This window comes from Epinephelus moara, chromosome 14 (genome assembly GCF_006386435.1).
Source record: "Epinephelus moara isolate mb chromosome 14, YSFRI_EMoa_1.0, whole genome shotgun sequence".
Taxonomy (NCBI): Eukaryota; Metazoa; Chordata; class Actinopteri; order Perciformes; family Serranidae; genus Epinephelus; species Epinephelus moara.
This window is the reverse complement of record NC_065519.1, coordinates 12,901,417-12,925,700: the sequence shown is the minus strand read 5'-3', so window position 1 is coordinate 12,925,700 and position 24,284 is coordinate 12,901,417. Positions and strand designations below refer to the sequence as shown.

General features: G+C 43.5%; 2 protein-coding genes across 3 annotated transcripts; one reads left to right on the top strand and one right to left on the bottom strand.

Annotated features, from left to right (window-relative positions):
• The first annotated feature begins 1,383 nt into the window (after nt 1–1,383).
• Nucleotides 1,384–3,911, top strand: LOC126400535 (growth arrest and DNA damage-inducible protein GADD45 beta-like). The gene is made up of 4 exons (XM_050061299.1): nt 1,384–1,555; nt 2,130–2,231; nt 2,387–2,612; nt 2,844–3,911. Exons 1-4 carry the CDS (start codon nt 1,518–1,520, stop codon nt 2,946–2,948), a joined length of 471 nt encoding a protein of 156 aa, XP_049917256.1. The 5' UTR covers nt 1,384–1,517; the 3' UTR covers nt 2,949–3,911.
• Nucleotides 3,912–8,521: 4,610 nt separating this feature from the next.
• Nucleotides 8,522–22,747, bottom strand: gng7 (guanine nucleotide binding protein (G protein), gamma 7). Of its 2 annotated transcripts, none has more exons than XM_050062195.1 (4): nt 22,646–22,747; nt 18,709–18,851; nt 15,509–15,624; nt 8,522–15,334 (listed from the first exon to the last, which is right to left on the bottom strand). In XM_050062195.1, exons 3-4 carry the CDS (start codon nt 15,587–15,589, stop codon nt 15,209–15,211), a joined length of 207 nt encoding a protein of 68 aa, XP_049918152.1. In that variant the 5' UTR covers nt 15,590–15,624; nt 18,709–18,851; nt 22,646–22,747; the 3' UTR covers nt 8,522–15,208. The 2 variants fall into 2 exon arrangements, with proteins under 2 accessions (XP_049918152.1, XP_049918153.1); XM_050062196.1 differs by having other exon boundaries at nt 22,699–22,742.
• Between the last annotated feature and the right edge of the window lie 1,537 nt (nt 22,748–24,284).

Below are 24,284 nucleotides of genomic sequence, written 5' to 3'. Positions count from 1 at the left end.
TGCTACATCATTTGGTAACATTTTGTGTCGGCTGACTCTGCTGTGTTCTGGCTCGATGGTGCCAAATGTGAACCAGCTTTGGCCCGTTTACTTTTGCCAAATCTGGCCCAGATTTAGCTGTTACAGATTTGGGCCTTTTCTGGCTGAGACACGGCTCTTGGATGAATTAGCAGCCTCAGCAAAATGTATTCAGGCCTGTTGATGGTTGCCAAATCTGGGCCTGATTTGGTGTTGTAGACATTGTGGCTGAGACGCGGCCGCCAGAATCAGGACAGTTTATTTAAATAGGCCCGATTCTGGGGCGTCAATCATCCCGAGTTTCAGCCGAATCAGGTAACCGGAAGTGGCTAGACTTGTTTCTTCCTGCACGCCGAGTTTGGGCCCATGTTGGGCTGGGTCGTTCTGGCTACCCAGATTATATCTGACCCATCGCTATCACAATCACTGAAGACAGCATCTTTTAGATTTTTTGGGACAACTGTAATGTTGTATGCATTTTCTGGGCCGTCACCTTCATCCTACCTGTCCAAACTTCACTCTAAGTGGCCTGGCCTGTTGATGGTTGCCAATTCTGGGCCTGATTGGGTGTTGTAGACATTCTGGCTGAGACGCGGCTGCCAGTATCAGGACAGTTTATTTAAATAGGCCTGATTCTGGGGCGTCAATCATCCCGAGTTTCAGCCGAATCAGGTAAACGGAAGTGGCTAGACTTATTTCTTCCTGCACGCTGAGTTTGGGCCGATGCTGGGCTGGGTTGTAACTGAAAACTTTGTTTGTGGTCACATTGTTACCAGGTGGGATGGTTAAATTAAAAAAGGATTGACATTAATCTGTCTAAGCAGACACTGTTGTCATTATACAATCAAAAACTAAATGGACATGATTGGATGAAGGTATTTGTTTGGACGAATGTCTTACTTGAACATGTATGACCTCAAACTCACATGGCTGTCAGATTCATAACAGTGGGAAGGTTATTCCCCACTCAGCCACCAGATGTCAGTCATAATTTCATAGAAACTGGTGCCCAGTTATGGAAACTTGGGCTGTTATGAAAAGAGGAGCTCATGTTGCACAACTGCGCCTGCACAGCTCAACATATTTACGCAGTTAAGTTGATTTTAATCGATGGTTTCCTTTGGGATTATTACATTTTAAGCGTATAAAAGACCAATGCACATGCAAATGCACATGTTTTATTATGCACTGTATTGTCACGCAGATCACGAAGTCAGAATGACCAAGCAAATGTACTTCCATATCGTGCAAAGCCATCACTCAGTGTGACCAAACAAACAAACAAAGCACATGACAGAGAGAGACGTTGGATTTCTTTGGAACCAATTGTAAAACACGGGTAGTTTCGGTGCCGCCCTCCTCTCAGCCCTGCTATAAAGACTGTGACGCAACGTTGCCAACAACAAATGCTTCCAACGCTTGTGCACAGATCCACTGAGGGAATATTCAAAGCGCCGGACTACTGTCACGCTTTTCTCACTGGGATTTAGTTTGCAAACATGATTCCAGAGGAGAGATTTGGATCCATTGAGAACAGGTAAGATTTGTTCCTCGTGTTTTTTTTCCTCCTGCACTTTCTTCTGCTGTAGTTTCATGGCTGTGTGAGCCATGTGCATGGACATCATGTGCTGGACAGGAATGCCTTTGACCCTTGCGTTGCCTGAACTGTAGGTAGATTAGGTAAAATGCCACTTTGTGATCTTTAAGACTTTGCCTGGCTGGAGTGCAGATATTCTTGGCATCAAATACTTTATATAAGATACATTTAATTTGTAAACATGAGCATAGTATGGTTTAAAAAAAGCTATAGTTGCTTGTGCAATACTGTACATGCATGCAACAGCCTGCAGCAAGGCTGTGCGTGGACTATTGATATTCATATTTTTATAGACTTAAAGTTCCTTTTTATTTTATTGCAATAATCAAGTGCAACAAAACTGCTGAAACAGATGGGATGGGATGATATATTAAAAACATCTGATGGCTTCTCTTGGACTTTCTCATGAGGTACATTAGGTACACTTATTTAAGCACTGCAGAGGCTGTATGACAAGACCAGTGTTTTCTTTTTTGGAATATAAAAGGTTGATTGTTCTGTGTTTCCCCCTCAGGATGCAGTCTGTGGGTCTGGCTCTGGAGGAGTTGCTGGTGACAGCTCAGAAACAAGACTGCCTGACCGTTGGCATTTATGAATCAGCTAAACTTCTTAACGCGTGAGTTGAAACTGTAAACTTTGGCTTGTAATATTTGTAACACACAAGTATATGCTTCGCTTCACATTTCAGGAAATAGCTCCCGTCCCAGACATGAGTGCAAGTGTCTGCCTTAAACTCATCATTTTCTCATTTTCTCCTTCCTTCCTCCCCAGAGACCCAGACAGTGTGGTGCTGTGCGTTCTGGCAGCCGACGACGGAGACGATGCAGACGATGTGGCACTGCAGATCCACTTTACCCTGCTACAGTCCTTCTGCTGCGACAGCGGCATTACCATCCTGCGAGTCTCAGGACTTCAGAGGCTCCAGCAGCTGCTGGGTGCTGTGGATGCCAACAGAAACCAGGAAGAGAACGGGGACCTTCACTGCATGCTGGTTACGGTATGTTGACTCAGCACAACAGTTCTCTCTTACGTAACTGGAGGGCCAAAGTGGAAATATATTAGTGCAGATTATTTTCATGCAGCACTTCAGCTGAAATGTTGTGTCATATCATTGGCTTTATTGAGTAAACTTTTATTGCACTCTCTGGAACTCTTCCTTGTGATTTGCAGGTTGAATTCACCTTAAAGCCTGAGCATGAGTTTAATGTTGTCTTTGTTTCCCATGCAGAACCCCCAGGCTGACCACTGCAGACTCCAAGAGGTGGGGACCTACTGCCAGGAGAGTCGACGCATTGACCAGTGGGTGCCTGAACTGGTCCTGCAGGAACGCTGAGGGTCTAGCACCAGCATACACCAACAAACAGGAGCTTTCTGGGTTCAGATGAACTGAAGGATCCATTGTTGCTCATGCAGGGACGGCCTGGAGCAGACTGGGATGGGCTATCCTGACTGATGACAAGCAGGAACCAGGGACTTCCTCTCAGCGACTAGTGAAACAGTCAGAGTGGAGAACGGTTTACAAAATCTGCTTTGTGCAAAAGATACAGACAGAAAAGCAGATTCACATCCAGGTCACATTGTTTTTACATCGTCCGTAAATCTAAGCTTCTATTTTGTGCTTCTCTTTGGCTACAATACAATGTTTTTGGGGTGTGACAATCAATAACAGGAGTAGTAGCATTGAAAGAAACGTGTCCACACCCCGATTAGTACCTGGAAGACCTGTGTGTTTGGACTGGACAGGAATGCTGAAATGAAACTTTGCCCAACATTCCTGTGTATTCTGTCATGGGAGAGTCCTTGGAGAAAAGGCGTGTGTGAATGTGTGGTATGCGTGCACAATACTTGTGTCTTTCTTTAGAAATGACTGGGCGGGCAGCGTGTGCGTTCTTGAAATGAGCAGCTGAACCTGCGGAGGAATCGTCACCATGGAAACTGAAATGGAAATGATGTTCGAGTTAAAGTCACACAGGGTTTATTGGCATTTCAGGGCCAAAAATAAACCGAGGGGGGGCAATGGACATGATGTTTCTGGTCAGAGGAGGATACAGAGTGAGCAGAATAATGAACTGTGTGTGATCTGATGGAAAAATGTCGGCTGTAAATTCACATTGTGCTGCAAAAAAACCCACAGTCAATATCTTTGTGCCTTCAGGAGTGCTGCTTTTTATGATCAGATGCTGTTAAAATAATATAAACAGTGCTACACTAGTAACTTATTGATTGTATCAGTTGTTTGTGTAGCTATTTATGATCTGTGTTCTGTTAACTAAGTCAATAAATTATGAGTTCCTAAGTGTTCGACTTCTTTATCAAGAACTTTTTGCTCACTTTTCAAAAGCCATGATTGCATCATGGCACTTGAACTATAGCTGAGTTATGCAGCTACAGTTTACATTTGGTTTGATTTAATGGGAAAAAAAATCCATGCGCACTTGGGGCAAAATTGTCAGTGACAGCCTTGCAAATTATCTGGCAAGCTTTCTTGTTGTAGTAAACATTAGTCAGTCAGAGGGAGAAACCGGGGTGGGGACAGAAACTCTTTGTGTTGGAGCAAACAGGCAAAACAAGCTAATGCAGACCCACAGTCCCTACAAGTCAAGTAGCGGAGGGTGGGAAGTTTGCAGCACAGATGCAAGTTGCCTGTTCAAACTTATAATTTAATTGTCCCCATGCCCTTTGCATTCTGGTTTTTGTTGCATAATGAAACTAAACCTGCAGATGCATGCTCCAGAGCCCTGAGAGCTGGGGCATGTGCGCATTAATCTCAGTGTAACCCCACCCATGCCATGGTATCTTCACATGATCAGGTAGCAAGATGTTCCTGCAACAGTGCAAGTGGTTCATCCTCCCCTCTGCCCCCCTCTCTCGCTGTTTTGCCTCCTGCTCCACCCTCCGCTCTCACATGTCTGTGCTCAGATCTGACTGTAGTGCACCAGAGAGGGAACATTCAGGCACATGGACCTCCCATTTGTTTATTATCAGCTGGACAGGGGAGTGGCTAGTGTGGGAGCCTGACTTCTGATTGGCTGTGGTTCTTCCGCCCTTAATCTGATAGGCTTTGACTTGCAGAGAATTGGAGGGGGGGGCTGTGATTTGAAACTTGGAGGAGACTCGTGACTGTTGAAGCAGCGTTGCAAAGGGACATGTAACAATGACATTCCTGTCAAATGACCCTAATAGGAGGCTTTACCTGGCTGTGCCCTTTTGTTTACTCTGTTCTTTGTTTTGTCTGGTGCGAAAACTTTTCATCTTTGCACTGCACACTATGTACCCGTTCGACCAGAGAACATGTATGTCCATGTGCATCGTGTATCTTTTCAATCAGTGTGAGAAGAAGCCAGAAACTCCTACACAGAGAGCTCAGAGAGAAATACACAGCCAGTAAACTGCAGCTAAAAATGAGCAGGAGTGAGTGTTTACAGCCGTGATGGTGCAGCTCTGTGAGACTGTACACACATAGTTTCTCTACTGATTTGTAAACAACATTCTTGTCAACTAAATACAAAAATAGCGATACATCTGACTTACTAATGGAAGTGCCAAAGTGGTTATGGTGTTGTCATTGCAGGATATTTTTATCCTCACACAGCTAAAGCTAACACACGGATGTTTAGCACCATATTAGTTTAGCATGCTGACATGCTTATAGTTGCTGATTAGCGGTAAACACAAGGCACAGCTCAGGTTCAAGAGGACATCGTTAGTTTTGCAGCGATTAGGTGATAAAGCAAAGTATGGGACACGTTAACATTTGGACCAGATGATGGCGACTGAAAAAAAGTTTAAGGCAGACTTTGGTATTTTTGAACCCAGATCCCGTCTTCCCATGTTTTGTGTCTAAGTAACTAATGAAGACAACTATTTTTAAAATTGGTCGAGTAATATGAGAGACCACTGCAGCCAGCAGCCGCTAAACATGCTGCAATGCAATCCCTACGGGCAATTGTGCCCCGTCAATTTACGTCCATTAAAAGTGCTTGTTTTTGCCACTGACAGGCTCAGATTGTTATTATAAGTGTCGGACAACATTATGTGGATGATCCATTAGACTTAAAAATGAGGTTTCAGAATGAGACTTCTCCTTGAGTGAGACTTGGGTCACAATTACAAAAAGACCAGTGAAGCGTAAGTATGAACATTTAATTTCTCCGTGGGATCTTTTCCATAATGTTGTTGGACATTTAGACCAACAATCTGAGCCTGTCAGTGGCAAAAACAAGCACTTTTAGTGGACAGAAATTGACAATGCCAAATTAACCTTTGCTTGGCCCCGCCCCTTTGTGGTGGTCTGACAAGCTGTCGCAGTAAGCATGGAGCCCACACTGTAACTAACTGCACTCCCTGAAGAAATATTATCATATTTTTGGGAAAATGAAACAGTGATTCCAGAGAGAAGCAGACAGAGGGGTCTACAGTCTGTGTTTGAAGGATATATCCAGGATGTCAAACTGACTCAGCAGCAATAACAGGTTAAAAAGACAAAGATAGTTAGAAGCTAAAGCCTAACGCACAGAGTGTAAGTGAACCACCAATCAACTGGCAACTGAGACAGAAGACATTAAAGACAAAGGGAAACTTTGCCAATTTCAACCATCTGTGTTCTCACAGTGTGTGTGAGTCAATGGTGTTATGCTTCCCCACGTGCTGCCAATGCCGAGACCTCCACTGGTGGATGGGTGGGGAGCTCATCTACGCACTCTGCGATGACACCGAGCTGGTTGAATATCAGCAAAGTTTCCCTGCTTCCCTTCACTGGTTCCTGTACAGCAGGGTCGGTCTTTGTTTCACTGTTATAATCATTAAAAAGCAAAAGCAGCATGTGTATACATTCAGTAGGCTATATCTTCAGTAGCTAGCTAGCTAACCCTACACTTTTCAGGGTTTGATTTTGGAACAGGGAAGAAACGTATATCTTTTTCCAACCTCTCCAGGTAGCGATCATTAATACATGACGTGCTCCAGGCACAATGTTAAACTTGAAATCTGCAAAACCTGCCTGAAAATGAAGGAAATTTGAGAAGATTATATTACAATCTATTGAGCACAGCTCCATAGACTTGTACTTGTCGGACCATTGTTGGAGCTAGCCAATGCTACACTATAACTGGCTAGTCTGCATTTGAGGGGCAGGACTTAATAAAGGGTCAATTGCCACTGGTGTCTCTCAATACTGGACCAGTTTAAAAAATTGTCGTCACTTCTCGTCACTTGTGTGTTAGCTCTATGAAGGGCCTGCGCCATAGCCTATGCCGTTGTGAGCATTTATACTTGTGCGGTGGTGTGTCTAAACAAGTCCCTGCCTCGGGGTAGGTACTCAGAACGGCCCCGAAAGACTCCTGGGTGGGGCTTGGGGTTTACTTGGTGCTGACTGGATATACTCAAGGAGGGATGTGATGTCAACAGAAAGCAACAAAATAGCCGGCAATGTTAAAACTCAGCAGACGAGGGTTAGCTCGTTCATATAGCTTCCGCCGCCATCTAAAAAAAACTCACTAAATGGCCAGTGAAAAACATATTCTTTCCAGCGGATATCTTAGTTACAACATGATTGAGCTAGCAAAGCAGTTTTGTGTTGATATGTGTGGTATTTATTCAGTTATGGGAAATCGCGATGTCTAGAAAGCATCAGCTAACAGCAGCATCAAAACTAACATCAGGACGTCATCTGATAAAAGCCTCCCGTTGTCGGATACGACATGAAAGTACTCCAGTTAGCTCAATCATGTTGTAACTAAGACATCCACTGAAAAAAATATTTTCTTCACGGGCCATTTAGTGAGTTATTACAGACACCGCTAACGGCTAACGGCGTCCCTACGTCCCCCGGCCAAAATGGTCGCGCAACGATTACGTCACATCCAGAGCCCGTANGACAATTTCAAACACAAGTACACAAATCAGCTTCACTATAACTCGCAGGATTCGCAGACAAGTCTTTATCTGGACACATTTTCCCCACAAATACAACATGCTAATGTTTTTAGCCCAAGTCTATGGCATTTTACATTGTATAAATTAGCCTACTAGCTAGTGGACTTTCCCTCTACTTATATGAAACCAGGGACAACAGCAACATTTGACAAAGGTAACTTTACAAATTCAGCTCCATTACAACTCACAAGGTTCTCTGACAAAACAACTGTCTTATACTAAACACGTTTTCCAAACAAATATAACATGCTAATGTTATTAGCACAAGCCTATGGCATTTTACATTGTATAAATTAGCCTAGCAAATAATGGAGATTTCCTCTGCTTGTCTGAAGCCAGGATAAATCACACAAGACTTAAAATGCCATTTTTGTGGAGGCTTTATTGTCTTCACAATTTATTGTTTCTTATCTGTAAAATTAAAGTAAATAAAAGCTTTGTTTCTACTGAGGGAAATGGTTTCAGCTTACAAAAACAGACAGGACGTCTATGTTGCGACTTGTAGTTACATAACTGGGGAGGTGCATGTCAGGCTATGGTGTAGGGTAAGGCATTGTTTCAGCACAGAAGTATAAATCCCTCTTTTGACACAAAAACGTAGGAAAATTGGGTCTGGGTTGAAAAATACCAAAGTTTCCCTTTTTTTACCCTGCAGGGGACATATATGTGTGTATCAAATTTTATGTCAATGAACTTGCATCTGTGGTTCACGTGAGTTGTCCAAATAGCTATTGGATTAATTGTGGAGACAATTCAGTTAATCCACAAATGTCAACCTGCTGGTGGAACTAGAGGAGAAGTCAGGGGATCACCAAAGTCTCAGGGTTCATACTGTAAAAACCATGAATGTTTGCATTTCATGGCTTGCAATAGTCCAATAGTGTTTAGATATTTAAGTCCGGACCAAAGTGGTGGACCAACACACTGACATACCATACATACAAATTACACAAGAGCACGTGTTATTATATCATCTTTTTATTAATGTTATCTACTTCTCAATATCATCTTTTTAACAGCAATATCCACAAAATATTAACAGTGTGCAAGAAAACATGAGTTATGGCACATCAGAGAACAGTTACAAAAAATAGATATATTTTCTTCATAATCAATCAAGGCAAAAAGATACATATACTGTATGCATACACAGGAGATCAGAACACAAAAGATGAGTCTCGGGAAGGGCTCAGAGCCGATTCAGTGATGTTTGATTTCAAAGTCCACCAGTGAGGAGCCTCGACTCTCCCCACCTGACCTGAAATGAATTTCCCCAGGCTCGCTTTGTGTCACAACACCAGTGGATTTCCATCTCGAGCCGTGTGTTCTACTTTAACACTGTTCGTTCTGTTGATCTGATAACCCCCAAGACCAGCATTAACACAATATACGCCACTATAAGGCAAACTAACAACCAACCAATCAGACAAACTGTCAGCCACACCAGCGATACAGGCCGGCTGTCTCTGATCTTTAAGCCCAACCAGCGATGGAATGATTGAAAAAACAATAATGATATAAAATAGCATCTGTCAGACATCTCCAGGACAACATCAGTGTGTGTGTGTGTGTGTGTGTGTGTGCTGATATGTATGCATGCTTGTTTCATGTTGTGTGAATCTCCTGCAGTTGTAATCTTCTTTGACTTTAGCTGCACCTTGCAAAGACATTACAAGGGCCTACCTTTCCTTTCCTGAACACAAACAGCGAATCAGTTATGTCCTCAATTCTGGGGAAAAGAAACTTAGATTATCTCCTACCTGTCACTGCAGCCTGCACTCAGGTTTCTTTTGATGAAAGCTCACCATTTATTTAGCCTAAATCAGGTCCAACTGTCTCTTCAATTATCTCGACAAATTAGATAAAGGGATTTAAATAATTTAAAGGAATAGTTTGACATTTTGGAAATAATGTTAATGAACTTTTGGCAATACTACTATCATACCTGTTTACTAGATATGAAGCTACAGCCAGCAGCTGGTTGGCGTAGCCTAGCCTAAAGACAATAAATAAATAAATAAAAACAGCTAGCCTAGCTCTGTGCTGAGCACAGAGGTGAAACCACAACTTCTGAGTTGTGTAACAGAAGTTAGGCCAAGCCCCCAGGAAGTGTGCCAGGCAATTTTTATAGAGGCCAGTGGAATTACAACTTCTAGGTCCGTCACGTGATGCCATTCAACCCAAAAAGACTTTTTTCAATAGAATTACATTGTGAAAGAGACGTCGAAGTTTTAGAGGCATCACAACCTCTGCAAAATTACTAATTTCACTAGAGGGATTTGATCCATTCAGTCCCGATAAAAGAGCTAAACCATTAAATAATTGTATTTCTGTTCAGGTTAGCGGAGAGCTAAACTTGAAATTAGAATTCGGCTGGCAGAAGTTGCTGCTCTGCTCACGAAAGTTTGTAGTGCGCTTGTTCCAGGCCCCCAGGAACACTGCTCAGCCTCGCAGCCAGTGTCCACTTGCAGTACTGCAGCTAAAAAATCTCCTGCAGCCCACGAAAAACATTTTTCCCATAGACAACCGATGTACAAGAAACATCTGTAAAACTGTTGACAGGACATCTCAAACTGCAAACAAGGTCAATTCCGAATCTTTTAATCCATGGAGATTTTATATTTGTAAAACTTTCCTGGAGCTGAGAAAATCCATTTAAAAATCTGTGACATCATCATAACGTAAAGTCTATAATGTAAACACTACTGAGCATATTCAGTGGGCCGCGTAACGTGGAAGTAAACCTGGAAGCTAGAAACTTTTGGGTGCATGCGCCAGTTGAGCAGTTTATTGGACTGAATAGGCCATCTTGTGGTCTGGTATCTACTCCTTATTATACATCTGTGGCTTGCTCTGTCGGCCCAATGATGCAGGTTATCTAGGAAGTCGAATTTTTTTGGCGTCAAGCACCACTGAGCAACTTCTATAGGAATGAACGGGCCCTGCCTCTAATGCAGTGTCCAGTTCTCTTTATACATCTATGAGTCAGACACCTTTGGATAGAGCCAGGCTAGCTACTTCCCCCTGCTTAGTAGGTCCCAGCTTTTGCTTGATATTGAGCAGACAAATGTGAGAGTAGTATTGATCCTCTCCTCTGACTCTCTGCAAAAAGTGAATTAACGTATTTTCTGAAATGTCAAACCAGTCCTTTCAGTCTCTAAGGCTTTAATGAGTGGTGAAAATAAACTGCAGCGAGTACAATGTAGCTGAGTCAGGCACACATCGAGCTAAACAGAAAAAAGCTTTGTGGGTTGTTTGGGGTTATTATTGGTCATCACATCAAAAATAGCTTCCCACACGTCAACCGAATGATTTGAGCTTGTGACTGAATCCTTCTTCTGCAGAATGTGCACACTAGCATCTGACAGATAGATGGAGTGTGTGGAGGCCATGCATGCTGCTCTGACTCACACAGCGTCACATGACCTCTCCTCCGGTCAGACTTGCCCTGACCTGGAATTGCAGGGCTGCAGTACTGTAACATTACTATGCGACACTGGAGGCACTGTGTGCTCTTACACACTGTGTCTGCACTCACACACACACACACACTCGCATGCGTGCACCTCTATTTTCTCTTCTCCGCCTACTCCTCTGCCAAATCATCCTTTTCAGCCACCAAACACTAGCACCCGGCACCCACACACACACGCACGCACACACACACACACACACACACACACACACACACACACACACACACACACACACACACACACACACAGTCAGCCCTCTCTGGCCTTTCTCCAGCTCCTGCTCTCTCTGTACTTTGGAAACCGCCTCTGTTTGGAACAAAGGCAAATGAGAAATGAAACAGGGCTTTGCAGCAGGAACCATCGCCTACAGTGAGCAAGCAGTGATGTTAATTAGCAATTTAGCCTTGAATTGAATTGCAAAGTTGTATTTTTTTTAAGAAATAATAATAGTCAAGTTTTAAAGCATATACTTATTTGCTTTATTGCTGAGAGTTAAATGAGGCGATCAATATCACTTTCACGTCTGTAGGGCAAATATGAAGCTACAGCCAGCAGCCTTAATCTCTATGAACATATATCAGCATATGTATGCAGAATCTGTAGCATAGTGGACAAGATTTTGGTATCGGAAGTGTTCTAGTTTCCGTTTGACGTACAGTAGCATAGACCAATAACGTTTAAGCAGCAGGTAAACAGTCGGTGTAGAGAGGCGAAACATGTTGACCAAAATGCAATCTCAGAAACCCACTGGCTGACGTCTGATGACAATTTAGCTTTGTATTAGCTTTATTAGGATAAACAGGCTTACATCTGCATTAATATGAACATATCCGTTTACTGATGAGGGCACATGAAGAGCAAATCTTGGCTCGGATGTTTGCTTGCTCTCCAAAAATATCGGCCATTGCCCCAAGACTCTTATCATCGTCACACCGATAGCCAATGGGTTCCAAGACTGGCAGCCTGTTAGCTTAGCTTAGCATAAGGGCTGGAAACAGGGAAATATAAAGCCTAGCTGTGTCCAATCGGTGCCTCTAAAGTTTAACCTTACCCAAAAACCACTACTTTGAATAAACAAATTAAATATAACATGTTAATTTGATGAACTTTAGAGGTTTTGATACATGTGGACAGAGCCAGGCTAGCTGTCTCCCACTGTGTCCAGCAACAGCAACCTCCAGAGCTGAAAATGAAGCCAACGCAGAAGTGCCACTTGAGGCTGGTTTCAAAAGCGAGCACATCCTCATGGACCCCCATGTTAAAATGCCCAACTTCACAGCAGAAATGAACATGTTTACAGCCTGGTACAATTTGGTCTCAATAGCTCCCCATTCAGGACAACTGGCGGAGGGTGTATTTTTATATAACTCACCCATTTAAATTCATCCAGGTCACCTTGAGTCAGTTGTGGCTCCAAAAATCCAAGATGGTGACGGCCAAAATGCCAAACTCAAGGCTTCAAAATGGGAGTTCACAGTGACACTGGTATCAATCTTCTCACTTAACTCTTGGCAAATAAGCAAATAAGCGTACCTAAATTGTCGAACTATTCCTTTAAAGACAAGTTCACAAATTCTTAAAGGCTTTAAATTTTGCACACTTCCAGGACTAAATACAACGCAGGTATTTTTGCGTGGCGTCCCCAGTGGACCGTCTGCACTTTAAAATGTGCACACACCAAACAACTGCTCACCTCTCACGACTTCCAAGAAAAGCCCTCCTGACTCCCAGGAGTCAGTGCACCAGGTGTCACATATTGACCTAGTGATTAGAGAACAGAGAAGCAGTGGGTTCAACTCCTCAACAGTCCATCAGCAGCCATAAGTCCTGTCTAACAGACTCCACCCTGCCCTGCCACTGTGCGTTAATCCTGACAAAAGCCTTGCCTAAATGCTCAAATGTAAATATGATGTCACAAAGCTCCCTTCTTTCAGCAATTAACCGTCACAAGCAGCTCTCAATACCCAGCCTGGCCACTCCTTAAACCTTTGACCTCTGACAGTCAAACTTAAAACAGCTGTGAGAGAGAGTGTGTGTGTGTGTGTGTGTTATGTGTGTGTTGTCCTAGTTGCCTGTCGCCCACCAAAAAACTGAGGGCTGCTCTGGTGTTAAAGGATAGATCAGGAGGTTGGTTTTTGCCACTGGAATGAGGTCCGATGTTGATTCATCCTCTAACAGGATACGATCCTAAACCTAACAGGGCTTTTGTTTCTATCAGGTGTTTGTATCGGTGGTTAAAACCATCCTCCCTTATCGTAAGCCTCTAAAACCTGAATGACAAAAAAACAATAATAATAAAAGTAAGAAATGAAGACAGACATGATCCTGACTGACGAAACAGAATAAGTAGTACTAAAAAAATCCAACACCCACAGAAGGGGATTCTGTGTTTAGATTTTGTATCTTACAAACACTGTACAGGGTAATACTCAACTGACCAGGTTCCATGGACTCCATAGAAAGAAGAAACTCAAAAAATAAACCCAAAACAGCTACTCTTCAACTTATCACTTCTGCACGTCTGAAAGAAAGTTTATACACTTAGTTTGTTTCTCTTGACTTCATTTTTTTTTCACTTCATCTTCAGCTTTTACAATCAAGTTTGGTTTGTCAGAGAGGAGGAGCATCGTGGAGGAGACGAGGGAAGAGGAAGCCGAGAGCGGACTGCGGTTCCACTCCCTGACCAGTCTGAGCTCACATTAAAGCGAGCTCTTCTGCAGGGGGAGGCTGGAAACCTGACTGGTGAAGCTGGTTATTCTAATCCGATTTAAAGCCAGAATTGTTATGCGTTAAAACAGGACATATCCCCCTTTTTTACTGTAGAGGAAAACAAAAACAAGCACCTCCATCTTTGCACTATCCAGTGCAATACATCTCGTCCCTTTACCTTATAAAAACTGCCAATTGAAAAGATTTTCTCCTCCAGCCTTGCAGTCCTTGCAGACTGATTCTCGGGTGTGGTTGAGTCTGCGACCTCGCCCTCTCTCAGGGTAAAGCACAGGGAGGCTTGATGTACAGTAGAAACTTTTTGTTTAAGATCCTAGCAGGTATCTGGTTAGGTATTACCCCTGGCTTACAACTAGATCTCCTGTCGTTTCATTAATACTAGCATTTAACGCGAAGAGAAACCCGATCAGCCAGGGGCAACACCTATGTCAAAGCAAAACAATAAAAAAAGTATTATCTTATCTGTTAAGTAATGCTTCAACAAAATATCAAAACATACATTGAGTTCACAAACAAGTATTTCTTAAGAAAAATGCAGTAAACGTCCAGGGTTAATAGCTTGAGTTCTGTGTAGAGCAGTTCACTATGTTCCCCTCATAGGTGCAGATCTGAGGTCAGCCTAGACATCGATTTCAGCCAACTGCAGCCATAATGAACTGCAGTGGAATCGGTGACAGCAGATCAGCATCTAGAGACGACTCTCTGTACAGGTTGGCACGGCTGGAGGTTTGGCCAAAGGCTGCAGACGGCCGCAGTGAGGCCACAGGCAGAGAAGGTCTGTTGATACAGGTTTGGGTGGGAACATGCTAGCCCGATATAGGCAAAGGCTTTCGCTCCAAAAATACCCGCCATGTTTTAGCACAGGCAGGTTCGTGGGCAAAGCTCTGAGACCTTTTAATACACCCACAAGAAAAAAAAAAAGAAGCTTTTATTGAGCTTTTAATGGGACACCAGGTCGTGTTTGGCACAGTCGGCAGGAGCGCCTACCGCCCATTTGTGTTGCCCACATGCATCCTCCCACTCCTTGCCTATGGCACTGCTGTCCATCCTTTACCCAACCCCTCATTTCATGACAAAAGGAAAAAGAAATCCTGGTTTCCTACTGATTATTAATGTCCAAATCCCTTTTCAAGTTAAGCTGTAGTTAATTTACCAGCATATATGAATATTACCAAAGCACCTTGGATCATACTCAGTGATATACTGATCTCAGCCACTGTGAACAGAAGATACCTGCCCCTTAGCTGTGGCTCCGGGGTATGGCGCTTTTCCAGAGTGGCTATTTTGGGAGTGTTTGTAAGAGTGTGTGTGTCGGCTAGATGGGCTGCTTGAAGTGTGTGTTTGCATGTGTGTGTGTGTCTGGGGATCAATTTAAGTACTGAATGTGTGCACTCATGTGTGTCTGTATGTGCATGTGTATAAGTGTGTGTGTGATGGCAAGAGGAGCGCAGCGCGGCTATAGGATGATGCAGGGCTTCTTGTCCTTGAAAGGGTTTTCGGAGGTGGGAACCCCAACCAGCAGAGGGTCGCTACGAGCGTGCTGCTCACAGTAACTCATCAGGTCTGCTGCTGCTTTAGACACCTGACGAGGGGTGGGAGAGAAAGAGAAGGTGAGGGGTTAAATGCAGGGGAAATAAAAAGGTAATGGTCGATGAGTGAAGGGATTTGTGGGGTAGATGAGAGGAAGCAACAGGAGCAACATACAAAGGTGTCAGGCGAGAACGGTCAAATGTGGGCGACACACGACTCGTCCTACCTTAATGCGTTCAATCCCTGCCTCAATCCTCAGCTGTTCCACCAGTTTCCGGGCCTGGGCGATATTATTAGTGGTAGACATACTGATCCATCAGAATACACCAACACAGGAGAAAACTGATGAGGGAGAGACAGAGGGAGAGAGTAAAAAAATGTTTGCTATGCAGACAATGATGTATGATTTCATCAAATATGCTGGCACGCCTCAGCTCGATATGCAGGGAGCGGGAGGTGACTCCTGGCTACTAAAAACTGACTTAGGGACATTGTTTGACATGTACAGACATGTTTTCATTACGTTTTGATTTGTGTCTCGTGTGTAGCCATGACAAGAGTGGATTATCCTGGTGGCATGAAGGTGAAACGTGACAAATTTAAATTTAAAGCCATCTTGGAACCCATGGGTCTGATGATGATTTAGCCTCTGAGGGCAACAGCCAATATTTTGGGACTTCCCGTGTAGACAGCGGATATTGGATGTCGGATATCTAGGACAAGAGTTTCTCTACTGTGCACCGGTCATTGTTGTCAGTCCGATTAGCAACTTAAGCACGAGAATGGAATTGCAGTGCTAGTTATGGCTGATCTCTGTTAACAGATACTTGCATATGATTGAAGATAAACTTTAAGCTAAATTGTGGTCAGACAATAGCCGATGGATTCAAAGACTGCTTTTGGCCGATGCATTCCACCTCTTTTGATCTTTACATGGACTGCTGACTTGCATGTAACCAAAGCCCGCTGTAGCGTGATTAGTCAACACTGCTCTGATTACAAATGGAGTACAAACGGACACTAGAACGCTTCCGTCACCAAAGATTTGAATCATCAGTCAGAGACCCCTCAGTCCACTGAGTGTTCACTTTGAGCGGTCTTTTTTTTCTCTTTGTTTGTTTTTTGGGGATATTTCAGTCCCCAAACGTGGCTGCAGAGTGAGCGCTCCTAACTTAGACGTTGCTCCCCCGTACAGGCAGCCGCAGACCCAAACCCAGGGTAAGTCTGAGTGAGATGGAGGCAGCTGCCCAAAGGAAGCGAGGCTTTGCCCGGTCAGGCTACGAGATAATGTTATGTTCTGCCTTCTGCTTAGGTGTGGTTAATTTGCAGCTCACAGCAATTTAATATGATACACTCCCTGGCTTATGTTTGATGTAATATGATGAAAAATGTTGTTGTACATTCCTGATCCATCGTTAGCGTAGTTAGCTTGCATTAGCTTGGAGGGCTAACTATATATACTTAGCTGTTTATAGAGATTATTTTAAGAGTAAAACAAATACACTGCCTGCACATGTAGACTGTAAAAATTTTTTTTATTGTGGTCCGTCAAGTTGTTGATTATTGCTAGTGATTGTATAATACATTAAGGCTGCTTTCAGACCTTTCTCACGGCAGCATTTACAAGCGAACCAGATAAAATGCCTGCGCGACAAAGCTGCTCTTGATTGGTCAGAATTTCCATGCGGGAAAAATCCAGGAAGTAAACAAAACGTTGAAGAAGAGTACACTTGCAAGATAAATGTGACACTTTCTAATGTCACAATGGAGGGACAACTACGCAGGTTGATTTTAGCGCTGCTCATCGTGGACTATATTGCTGTCATTGTTCATTTTAGTCAAACCATACAGTTTGAAAACGAGGCGCGGCTCCAACTAGAAAACAATGTTTTGATGCATTGGATGTGCTGAATGTGCATATTAAGGCAGTACAGGAGGAGGTGCACATTAATAATCCTCCAGGACTGTAACATGCTCATGTTTAACCCAAACAATAGCTATGTTTCCATCCAAAAGTGATTTAAATCATTGGGAAATGCGCATTAAAACAAATACGAATCCTTTGGTGAAAACTATGAACTGCATTACCGCCTTCCTGACCCGGAGTGTGGATATCACCATGGAGAGAGGTGCACTACATCAGACTTAATTCGAACATAACTGTTTTCATCCCCTGTTTTGCGGATCAACATTTTTTTGAATCAACCAAAACCTGGCTAAAGCGAGTGTATTTTAGTTTGTGAGAATCAGGGGTTTTAATTCGAATTTAGGCATTTCCATCATAATTTTCCAATGCGATACTTCTAGATGCGCATCTAAACAGGCTGATGGAAACATGGCTAATGTGTCATGTGACTGCAGTTGGTTCGGATTGAGGTTGGAACACGTTCTCACCACAAACGAACCGCACCAGAGTTCGTTTGTAACCAGACCGAGACCACCTCTTCAAGAAGGTCTCGGCCCGGTTGTTTTGGTGCACACCTGACCAAACGAACCGCACTTAGGGGGCAAACGAACTTGAGTTCCATTGAACTGAACCAAACAGGGCAGGTGTGAAAGAACCTTTAAACTAGCAACAACTGCACTTACAGTAAATACAATATTGATAAAGCTGAGTATTTTCATTTTATGCCACGCCATATTTCTACTTCACTATATTTCAAAGGGAGACACTGATCTCTTTACTACACTTCATTTATCTGACAGTTACTAGTTACTTTGTAGATTACAATTTCTCATATTATAGATTAAACTACCATTTATGATGTAATTTAAATTATCTTCTGTATGACCAACTACTGTATAATATTAAAATGCTGCTTGCACATTAATGAATCAGTGTTTATGATCCAATACTATTATATATAGCTAATGATATACTCTAATGAGGACCATTTTCAGCAGGGTGAGTATATTATTTTTGCTACTTTACACACTTCTGTAGTTTTACTCAAGAAAGCGTCTTCATGCTGGACTTTTATTTGCAATGGAATATTTTTTACCTTTTGGTTCTAACACTTTTAATAAGTACACTTCTTCCACCACTGCAAGTATTCCGCACAATGTATTTACAGTTAAGCAACAAACAATTAAATGATGATTTACATCAGTCTCTGGGTTTGCTGCCATATGAACATCGTGTTTATACTGCACTGATTTATGAGCTGAATCACCTTTTAAGTAATCAATAACCTCCTTTAGGTCACTGTGTGGCCTCAGTTGTAGAGTTATAGCACCACTGTGAGGTGACTACATGGTAGTGCATCACTATTAATGAGAGAAATAAGGCAGTTTCTTGATCAAAATACACTTTATGCAGGTAATATGCAGAGTATAACTCAGCCTGGGACTTACTTATTAGTTTAGATCTATGTTATGCTAAATGTTCTTTAAGATTTTACCACAGCAGAGACAATAGAGTGTTACCTGACTGATGGCAGGCAGACAGGACTCTCTCTGAACACAGATGTGACTGGATGGAGATCTGAGCGGTGCACGGAGGGCCGCGAAACAGTTGCCAAGTCAAAACGACAGAGCCGGACGGCAGCTGAGCTCACATTGGCTTGTCTCTGTAAAAGAGGAGAGCAGGTGAGATGGCTGCTTACAAAGCTAGATTACAGACAGGCAAACATTACACATGTGTTTTTTAATGTTAGTCTCCATTCACAAGTTAAATTGTAGTTCAAGTTTTCATATGTCACTGAGAATTTTGAGATCATGAAGGTGCTTTGCCTCAATGCCAAACTATCATCATCAGCCTTGTTATTCATAAAACAAAATCTGTCATCACAACCTGTATTACTGCCTCACTGATCAGATGCTTGGATGTTCCTGCATCTCTGATCCAAAAACAGGAATTCCTTTCATACCTGCACGGTCAAAGATTCATTCAGAAACCTCCACTTTCTTTCTTTTACACATCTTTTAGCACAGCGCACAAGTTTCCCCACCAGTGCACTTGATCAAAACGCACCTCGCTCCTCACACACATCACTGTGACTGTGTTACGACTGGGTCTCTCACTCTGTGTCTCTGTCTCTGTCTGTCGCCCTCTCTCCCGGGAGGAGAGTCCTGCCTTAATTACTCCTACTGTGGAGTAGCTCAGAGATTCATGTCTGTAATTAGGGCTTTTGTGTGTGTATGTGTGTGTGTGAGAGAGTGCACACACATTTGTATTGTTAAATTTATGAGGACATTTATTGATTGTCTCCCAGCCTAGGCCTAATTCCAAATCCTAATCCTAATCTCAATTTGGAGTTCAAATCCTCCCAACTGGACACTTAGAGGCACATTTTCCTCATGCTGGAGGGTTTCTTTTTCTCTGGCCTTTTTTGTCTATTTGTTTTCCCTTACACAAGCACACTTTTTTTAACGGCACTTAATTTACTCTCTTAATTCACTGGAAATTAGGCATGGGCATATCGATACTGCTAATCTATTATTGTGTAATACTAGAGCCACGTTAGATCTCATTCTGAAAACACGAACACTCGTTAGTTAAAAACAGAGCATAGTACATGTGTAAGTGGAATTAGAGGTAACTTTTTAATGGCGCATTTCCCTCCTAGGTTATGGCACATGACTCTCTCTAAATAAGATGCTTTTAATAGTAAAAAGTACAGGTATTGGCCCTTGTGTTGCTTAATATTGTATTGGAATCAATTTTGGAGTTTTTGGGGGCATCACCAACCCTGGAAGTTTACCCTAACATTAATATACAGTGGGGAGGCACAACATATATTTTTAAATCGTTATTGCGATGTCAACTTGTGTGATAAACATACTGCCACAGATTGCGATATTGCGCCCAGAGATTTTTTGAGTTAGTTGGAAGAAAGTTTTGGTAGAACGTTGCACTTTCAAATGTTTGTTTTCTGTTGTGTTCAGTTCAATGGTCAATTTGGTCAATGGTCTTTTTTTTTTTAATTCAACGCCAAATGTGTTGTATCTTAGCAGTATAAAACGCAGCAGAGAGTCAGTGGTTCTCAACCCATTTCGTGTCAAGGACCCCTAAATTGACACACATTAGATCATGGACCCCCCTTTGGTAGCTTTGTCTTCGGGGCTTCCATCTGAAAAGATTTTGGTCATTAGATATGATTGAGACGAGGGGTCTCATTTATAAACATTGCGTAAGCACAGAACGAGGCGTGAAAGAGGCGTACGCCACTTACCACGCAAAAGTTGTGATCTATAAAAACAGACTTGATGGGAGAAACTTTGACCCATGTTTACGAACATTTTGGAGACGGGAAATTGGCGACGCGGATGGTGAGGTGGAAGCCTGATTGTAGAAATCATGGAATATTTTTGGCTTTTGTTCATACGTACATTTTTAGTATGGATTCTACGCACTGTTTTATAAATGAGACCACAGAAGTCTATAATCGTCGACTACAGTTGTGGTGATAACTTTAAAGGATGTCAGAATAGTCACCTCTATGACTCTTACTCACATTGGGCTCACGTCTATAGTGAATTCAATCTATTCAGCAGCTTTCTGGGGATCCCCTGGAACTCCTTCAAGGACCCCTGATAGTCTCGAGACCTCTGACTGAGAACCACTGTTGCAAGTAATATCGTCAAAGCCATGTTCAGCCACGTTCTCATATATTTTTTCTCATGTCAAGCATCCCTAGTCTACAGTGCACCACATGCTTTAACCCAACACTGACCTGAACATAACCATAACCCTACACTGCAGTGGCTCATAATGTGGGCATCTGGTCATTGTCCCCACATAGGAGGTAAGTGTGTACAGGTGTATGTCACTAAAAGGTGTTTAACACACGTGTACACATAAAAAAGGTATACAGCCTTTGTGTCACAGGATACATTCTCTTTCAGGGTATGAGGAGTGTCCCTGAATCACCCACTGGACCCATATGAATGACAGCAACTTGCAGGGACAGTAAGTCAAGTAAACACAGCACACTACAGCCTGTATACCACCAAGCTGAGTCAACACCAGTCACAGCAAAACAAGAGAAAGATACAACCTTACTGAGGGAATACTTCCCTTTAAATATAATTTCTTACAACATAAGTGGGCAAATATTAAAAGGAGACCACAGCACTTAGCTGCTGTGCCTTTCACAGACTAAGTCTTTTGTGATTTTGGAGGTAAACTTCCACATGCAAAGGATGATTTTGCTCAGACATGTTTCCATATTTTCCTCGAATGCATTTGCAACAAACGTGGCAACTCGCAGCGACAGCGCAGCCCAGAGATATAAAACTTAAATCACTCCTCAGTGATGTTATAAACCGAGTGCTTTGATTTCTTCAGCCTGTTGATTTTTCAAACTTTTTGCTGTGGCGCATTCCGTGCTGAGAGAAGGAGGCTGTGCACTTAAAAAAAGCAGCACAAATATGAGTTTCTGCCCATCCACAGTCAAACCTCTCGCCTCCTACACCCCCCCAAATTGACACATTTTCTTGTAAAGCCAATGCACAGAGGCAAACATATACAGTAAGCTGGTCATTTGTCTTGGCCTGGACCAAAAAACATCACCAGAGCTGGACAGGCCCCGGTCAGCCTGCCTGCCAGCCAGCCAGCGAGCCCAGAGCCGCTCTCGAGACGCGCAAGAATGCATCAATCCTTATTGATCCTAGCAGCTCCTGAGCGCTGATCGGGCCTGCAGTACGGAGCCATGTCCTCCGCTATAGGCCCTGCTCGCTGCTCTACCGTGTGAAAACACAATGCGGGCATTTTGATGGATAGAACAGCATGTCCTCTCTCTCCCATGGCTATCCACACTCCACGCACACACACACACACGCACACACACATACACACATACACACACACGCATACATACACACGCATAGGCACAGTGCGCGCAAGCACAGGCAGACCTTGTGCACATATCAAAGCCAGAGATATTTTCCCAAGTGAAGACCAGACTAGACCGCTTCAGGTCTGCAAACAGGCCCTGATTGTTAGCCGTGGGAGCAGGGTGGTGACATGTTTTGAGGGAGGCAGGCTCCAGCAGCCAATATAAACCCATCCAGCGACAATGGGCACAAGACTGGAGCGCATGCCTTTATGTTCCGCTATTATGCAAATTGGTCGGCACACGGCCTACTTCAGCATATAAAAATCCAGAGGGTTTTGGATACAGTGGCTTGTGCGTCCTCAGAGTCCAGCCGAGCAGTAGGAAATCTTCCACTGACCCTGTCCCCGGTCCTCCCCACCCTCTCTGCCGGCAAAGGGCTGGGGAAAACCGGATTCGTGACACTGATGAAGCCCCTCTCCGCTGCAGCCGCCCTCGGTGACGAAAAGCCGGGGTTGCAGAGGCGCACAGACGCGTTACAATTATTATACACAGGGAGAAAAATACCCGAATATCTCCAAACTCACCTCCGAATGCGCTGTATTGGTGATTTAAAGGGCCAGATCCGCTGGTTTCTTACCCTCTCTGCTCGTTCACTCCCCGTCTTCGCCGAGCCAAACGCCTCCCCCTCCGCTGCCAGTGTCTGTCCACTCCTCTACCCACCCTCCCTCCCTTCTCTTCCTCCCTCCTTCTCCCTCCCTCCATTCGATCCGGTGACAGCACCTCTAACCCAGGGGCTCCTAAACAAACATCCACATTCACACGGATCCTCTCAAGAAGACGCGTTTGAATGGATTTATTTTCAATGGATGTGTCTCTGCAGCCCAGTGTGTTTGGATGGATGTCTTGAAGTGTGGATTGAGCAACACTTGCATGAATGAAAGCCCCATTCAAAATTAATTTAGAAAATGTATTCCTCTGCTCCTCTGCTTCCTCAACACCTTTATCTAACAATGAAGTCACTCGATATCTTGCTGGATTTCCTGGAAACTTCTTATTTGGAACCTTGATCGCCAGGACACTGGCTTATTGAATGGCTCCTTCCCACCATATTTCATTAATATCTGATTGTCATATTGTAAATTATAGCTCAGATTACAGGCAAATAACCAAACAAGTCACTGCAGAATACTTTCATTGCATAAACCTGCCTTTTACTTTTAGATCATCCTTATCCAAAGTGCTGTATCATCTTTCGAGATATATTTTGTATACATTTTCAGATTTTGGTTATCTTGTCTACTATGATTATAATATTTGGACATATAATTAGTCTGAATGCACAAAAAAGTGGGAGCTCGGAGTAGAGCTGCTGCACATTGAAAGGGGTCAGTTGAGGTGGTTCGGGCATCTGATCAGGATGCCTCCTGGGTGCCTCCCGTTAGAGGTGTTCCAGGCATGTCCCACTGGTAGGAAGCACTGGGGCAGACCCAGAACACATTGGAGTTGAAAAAAAAAACCGTATCTGCAGTGATGTGCTGCGCCGGACCATTGTGGTGAAGAGGGAGCTGAGCTGGAAGGCAAAGCTTTCGATTTACTGGTCCATCTACGTCCCAACCCTCACCTATGGTCATGAGCTCTGGGTAGTGACCGAAAGAATGAGATTGTGGATACAAGCAGGCAAAATGAGTTTCCTCTGTGGGGTGGCTGGGCTCAGCCTTAGAGAGGGTAAGGAGCTTGGACATCGCGGGGGAGCTCGGAGTAGAGCTGCTGCTCCTACATGCCGAGAGGAGTCAGTTGAGGTGGTTTGGGCATCTGATCAGGATGCCTCCTGTTGGAGGTGTTTTGAGCACGTCCCACTGAGGTCCTGTGGCAGACCCAGAACACGCTGGAGGTATTACAGATCTCATCTGGCCTGGGAACACCTTGGGGTCCCTAGGAGGAGCTGGAAAGAGTTGCTGGGGAGAGGGACTACTGGGTGCTTTGCTTGGCCTTCTGGCACTGCAACCTGTCCCCGGATAAGCGGATGAAAATGGATGGATGGATGGATGGATGGATGGATGGATGGATGGATGGCACTAAGAAGGTGTCTCTAAAATGTCAGTGTTTTGTGCATGATTTACAAATGGACAGCTAAATGAAACTTTTAATGACTGTTTCTACATTCATTGTATTTTTGGACCAGTTTCAAATAAAGTGCCCTGGCCTGTCCTTTTTTTATGTTGC

Excerpts from the sequence above, each read along its gene's own strand:
- LOC126400535 (XM_050061299.1), top strand. The coding sequence starts at position 1,518 with ATGATTCCAGAGGAGAGATTTGGATCCATTGAGAACAG. Across the intron at positions 1,556-2,129 it reads TTTGGATCCATTGAGAACAG|GATGCAGTCTGTGGGTCTGG; the intron begins GTAAGATTTGTT and ends TTTCCCCCTCAG. Across the intron at positions 2,613-2,843 it reads TTCACTGCATGCTGGTTACG|AACCCCCAGGCTGACCACTG; the intron begins GTATGTTGACTC and ends TTTCCCATGCAG.
- gng7 (XM_050062195.1), bottom strand. The coding sequence starts at position 15,589 with ATGTCTACCACTAATAATATCGCCCAGGCCCGGAAACTGGTGGAACAG. Across the intron at positions 15,335-15,508 it reads CAGGGATTGAACGCATTAAG|GTGTCTAAAGCAGCAGCAGA; the intron begins GTAGGACGAGTC and ends ACCCCTCGTCAG.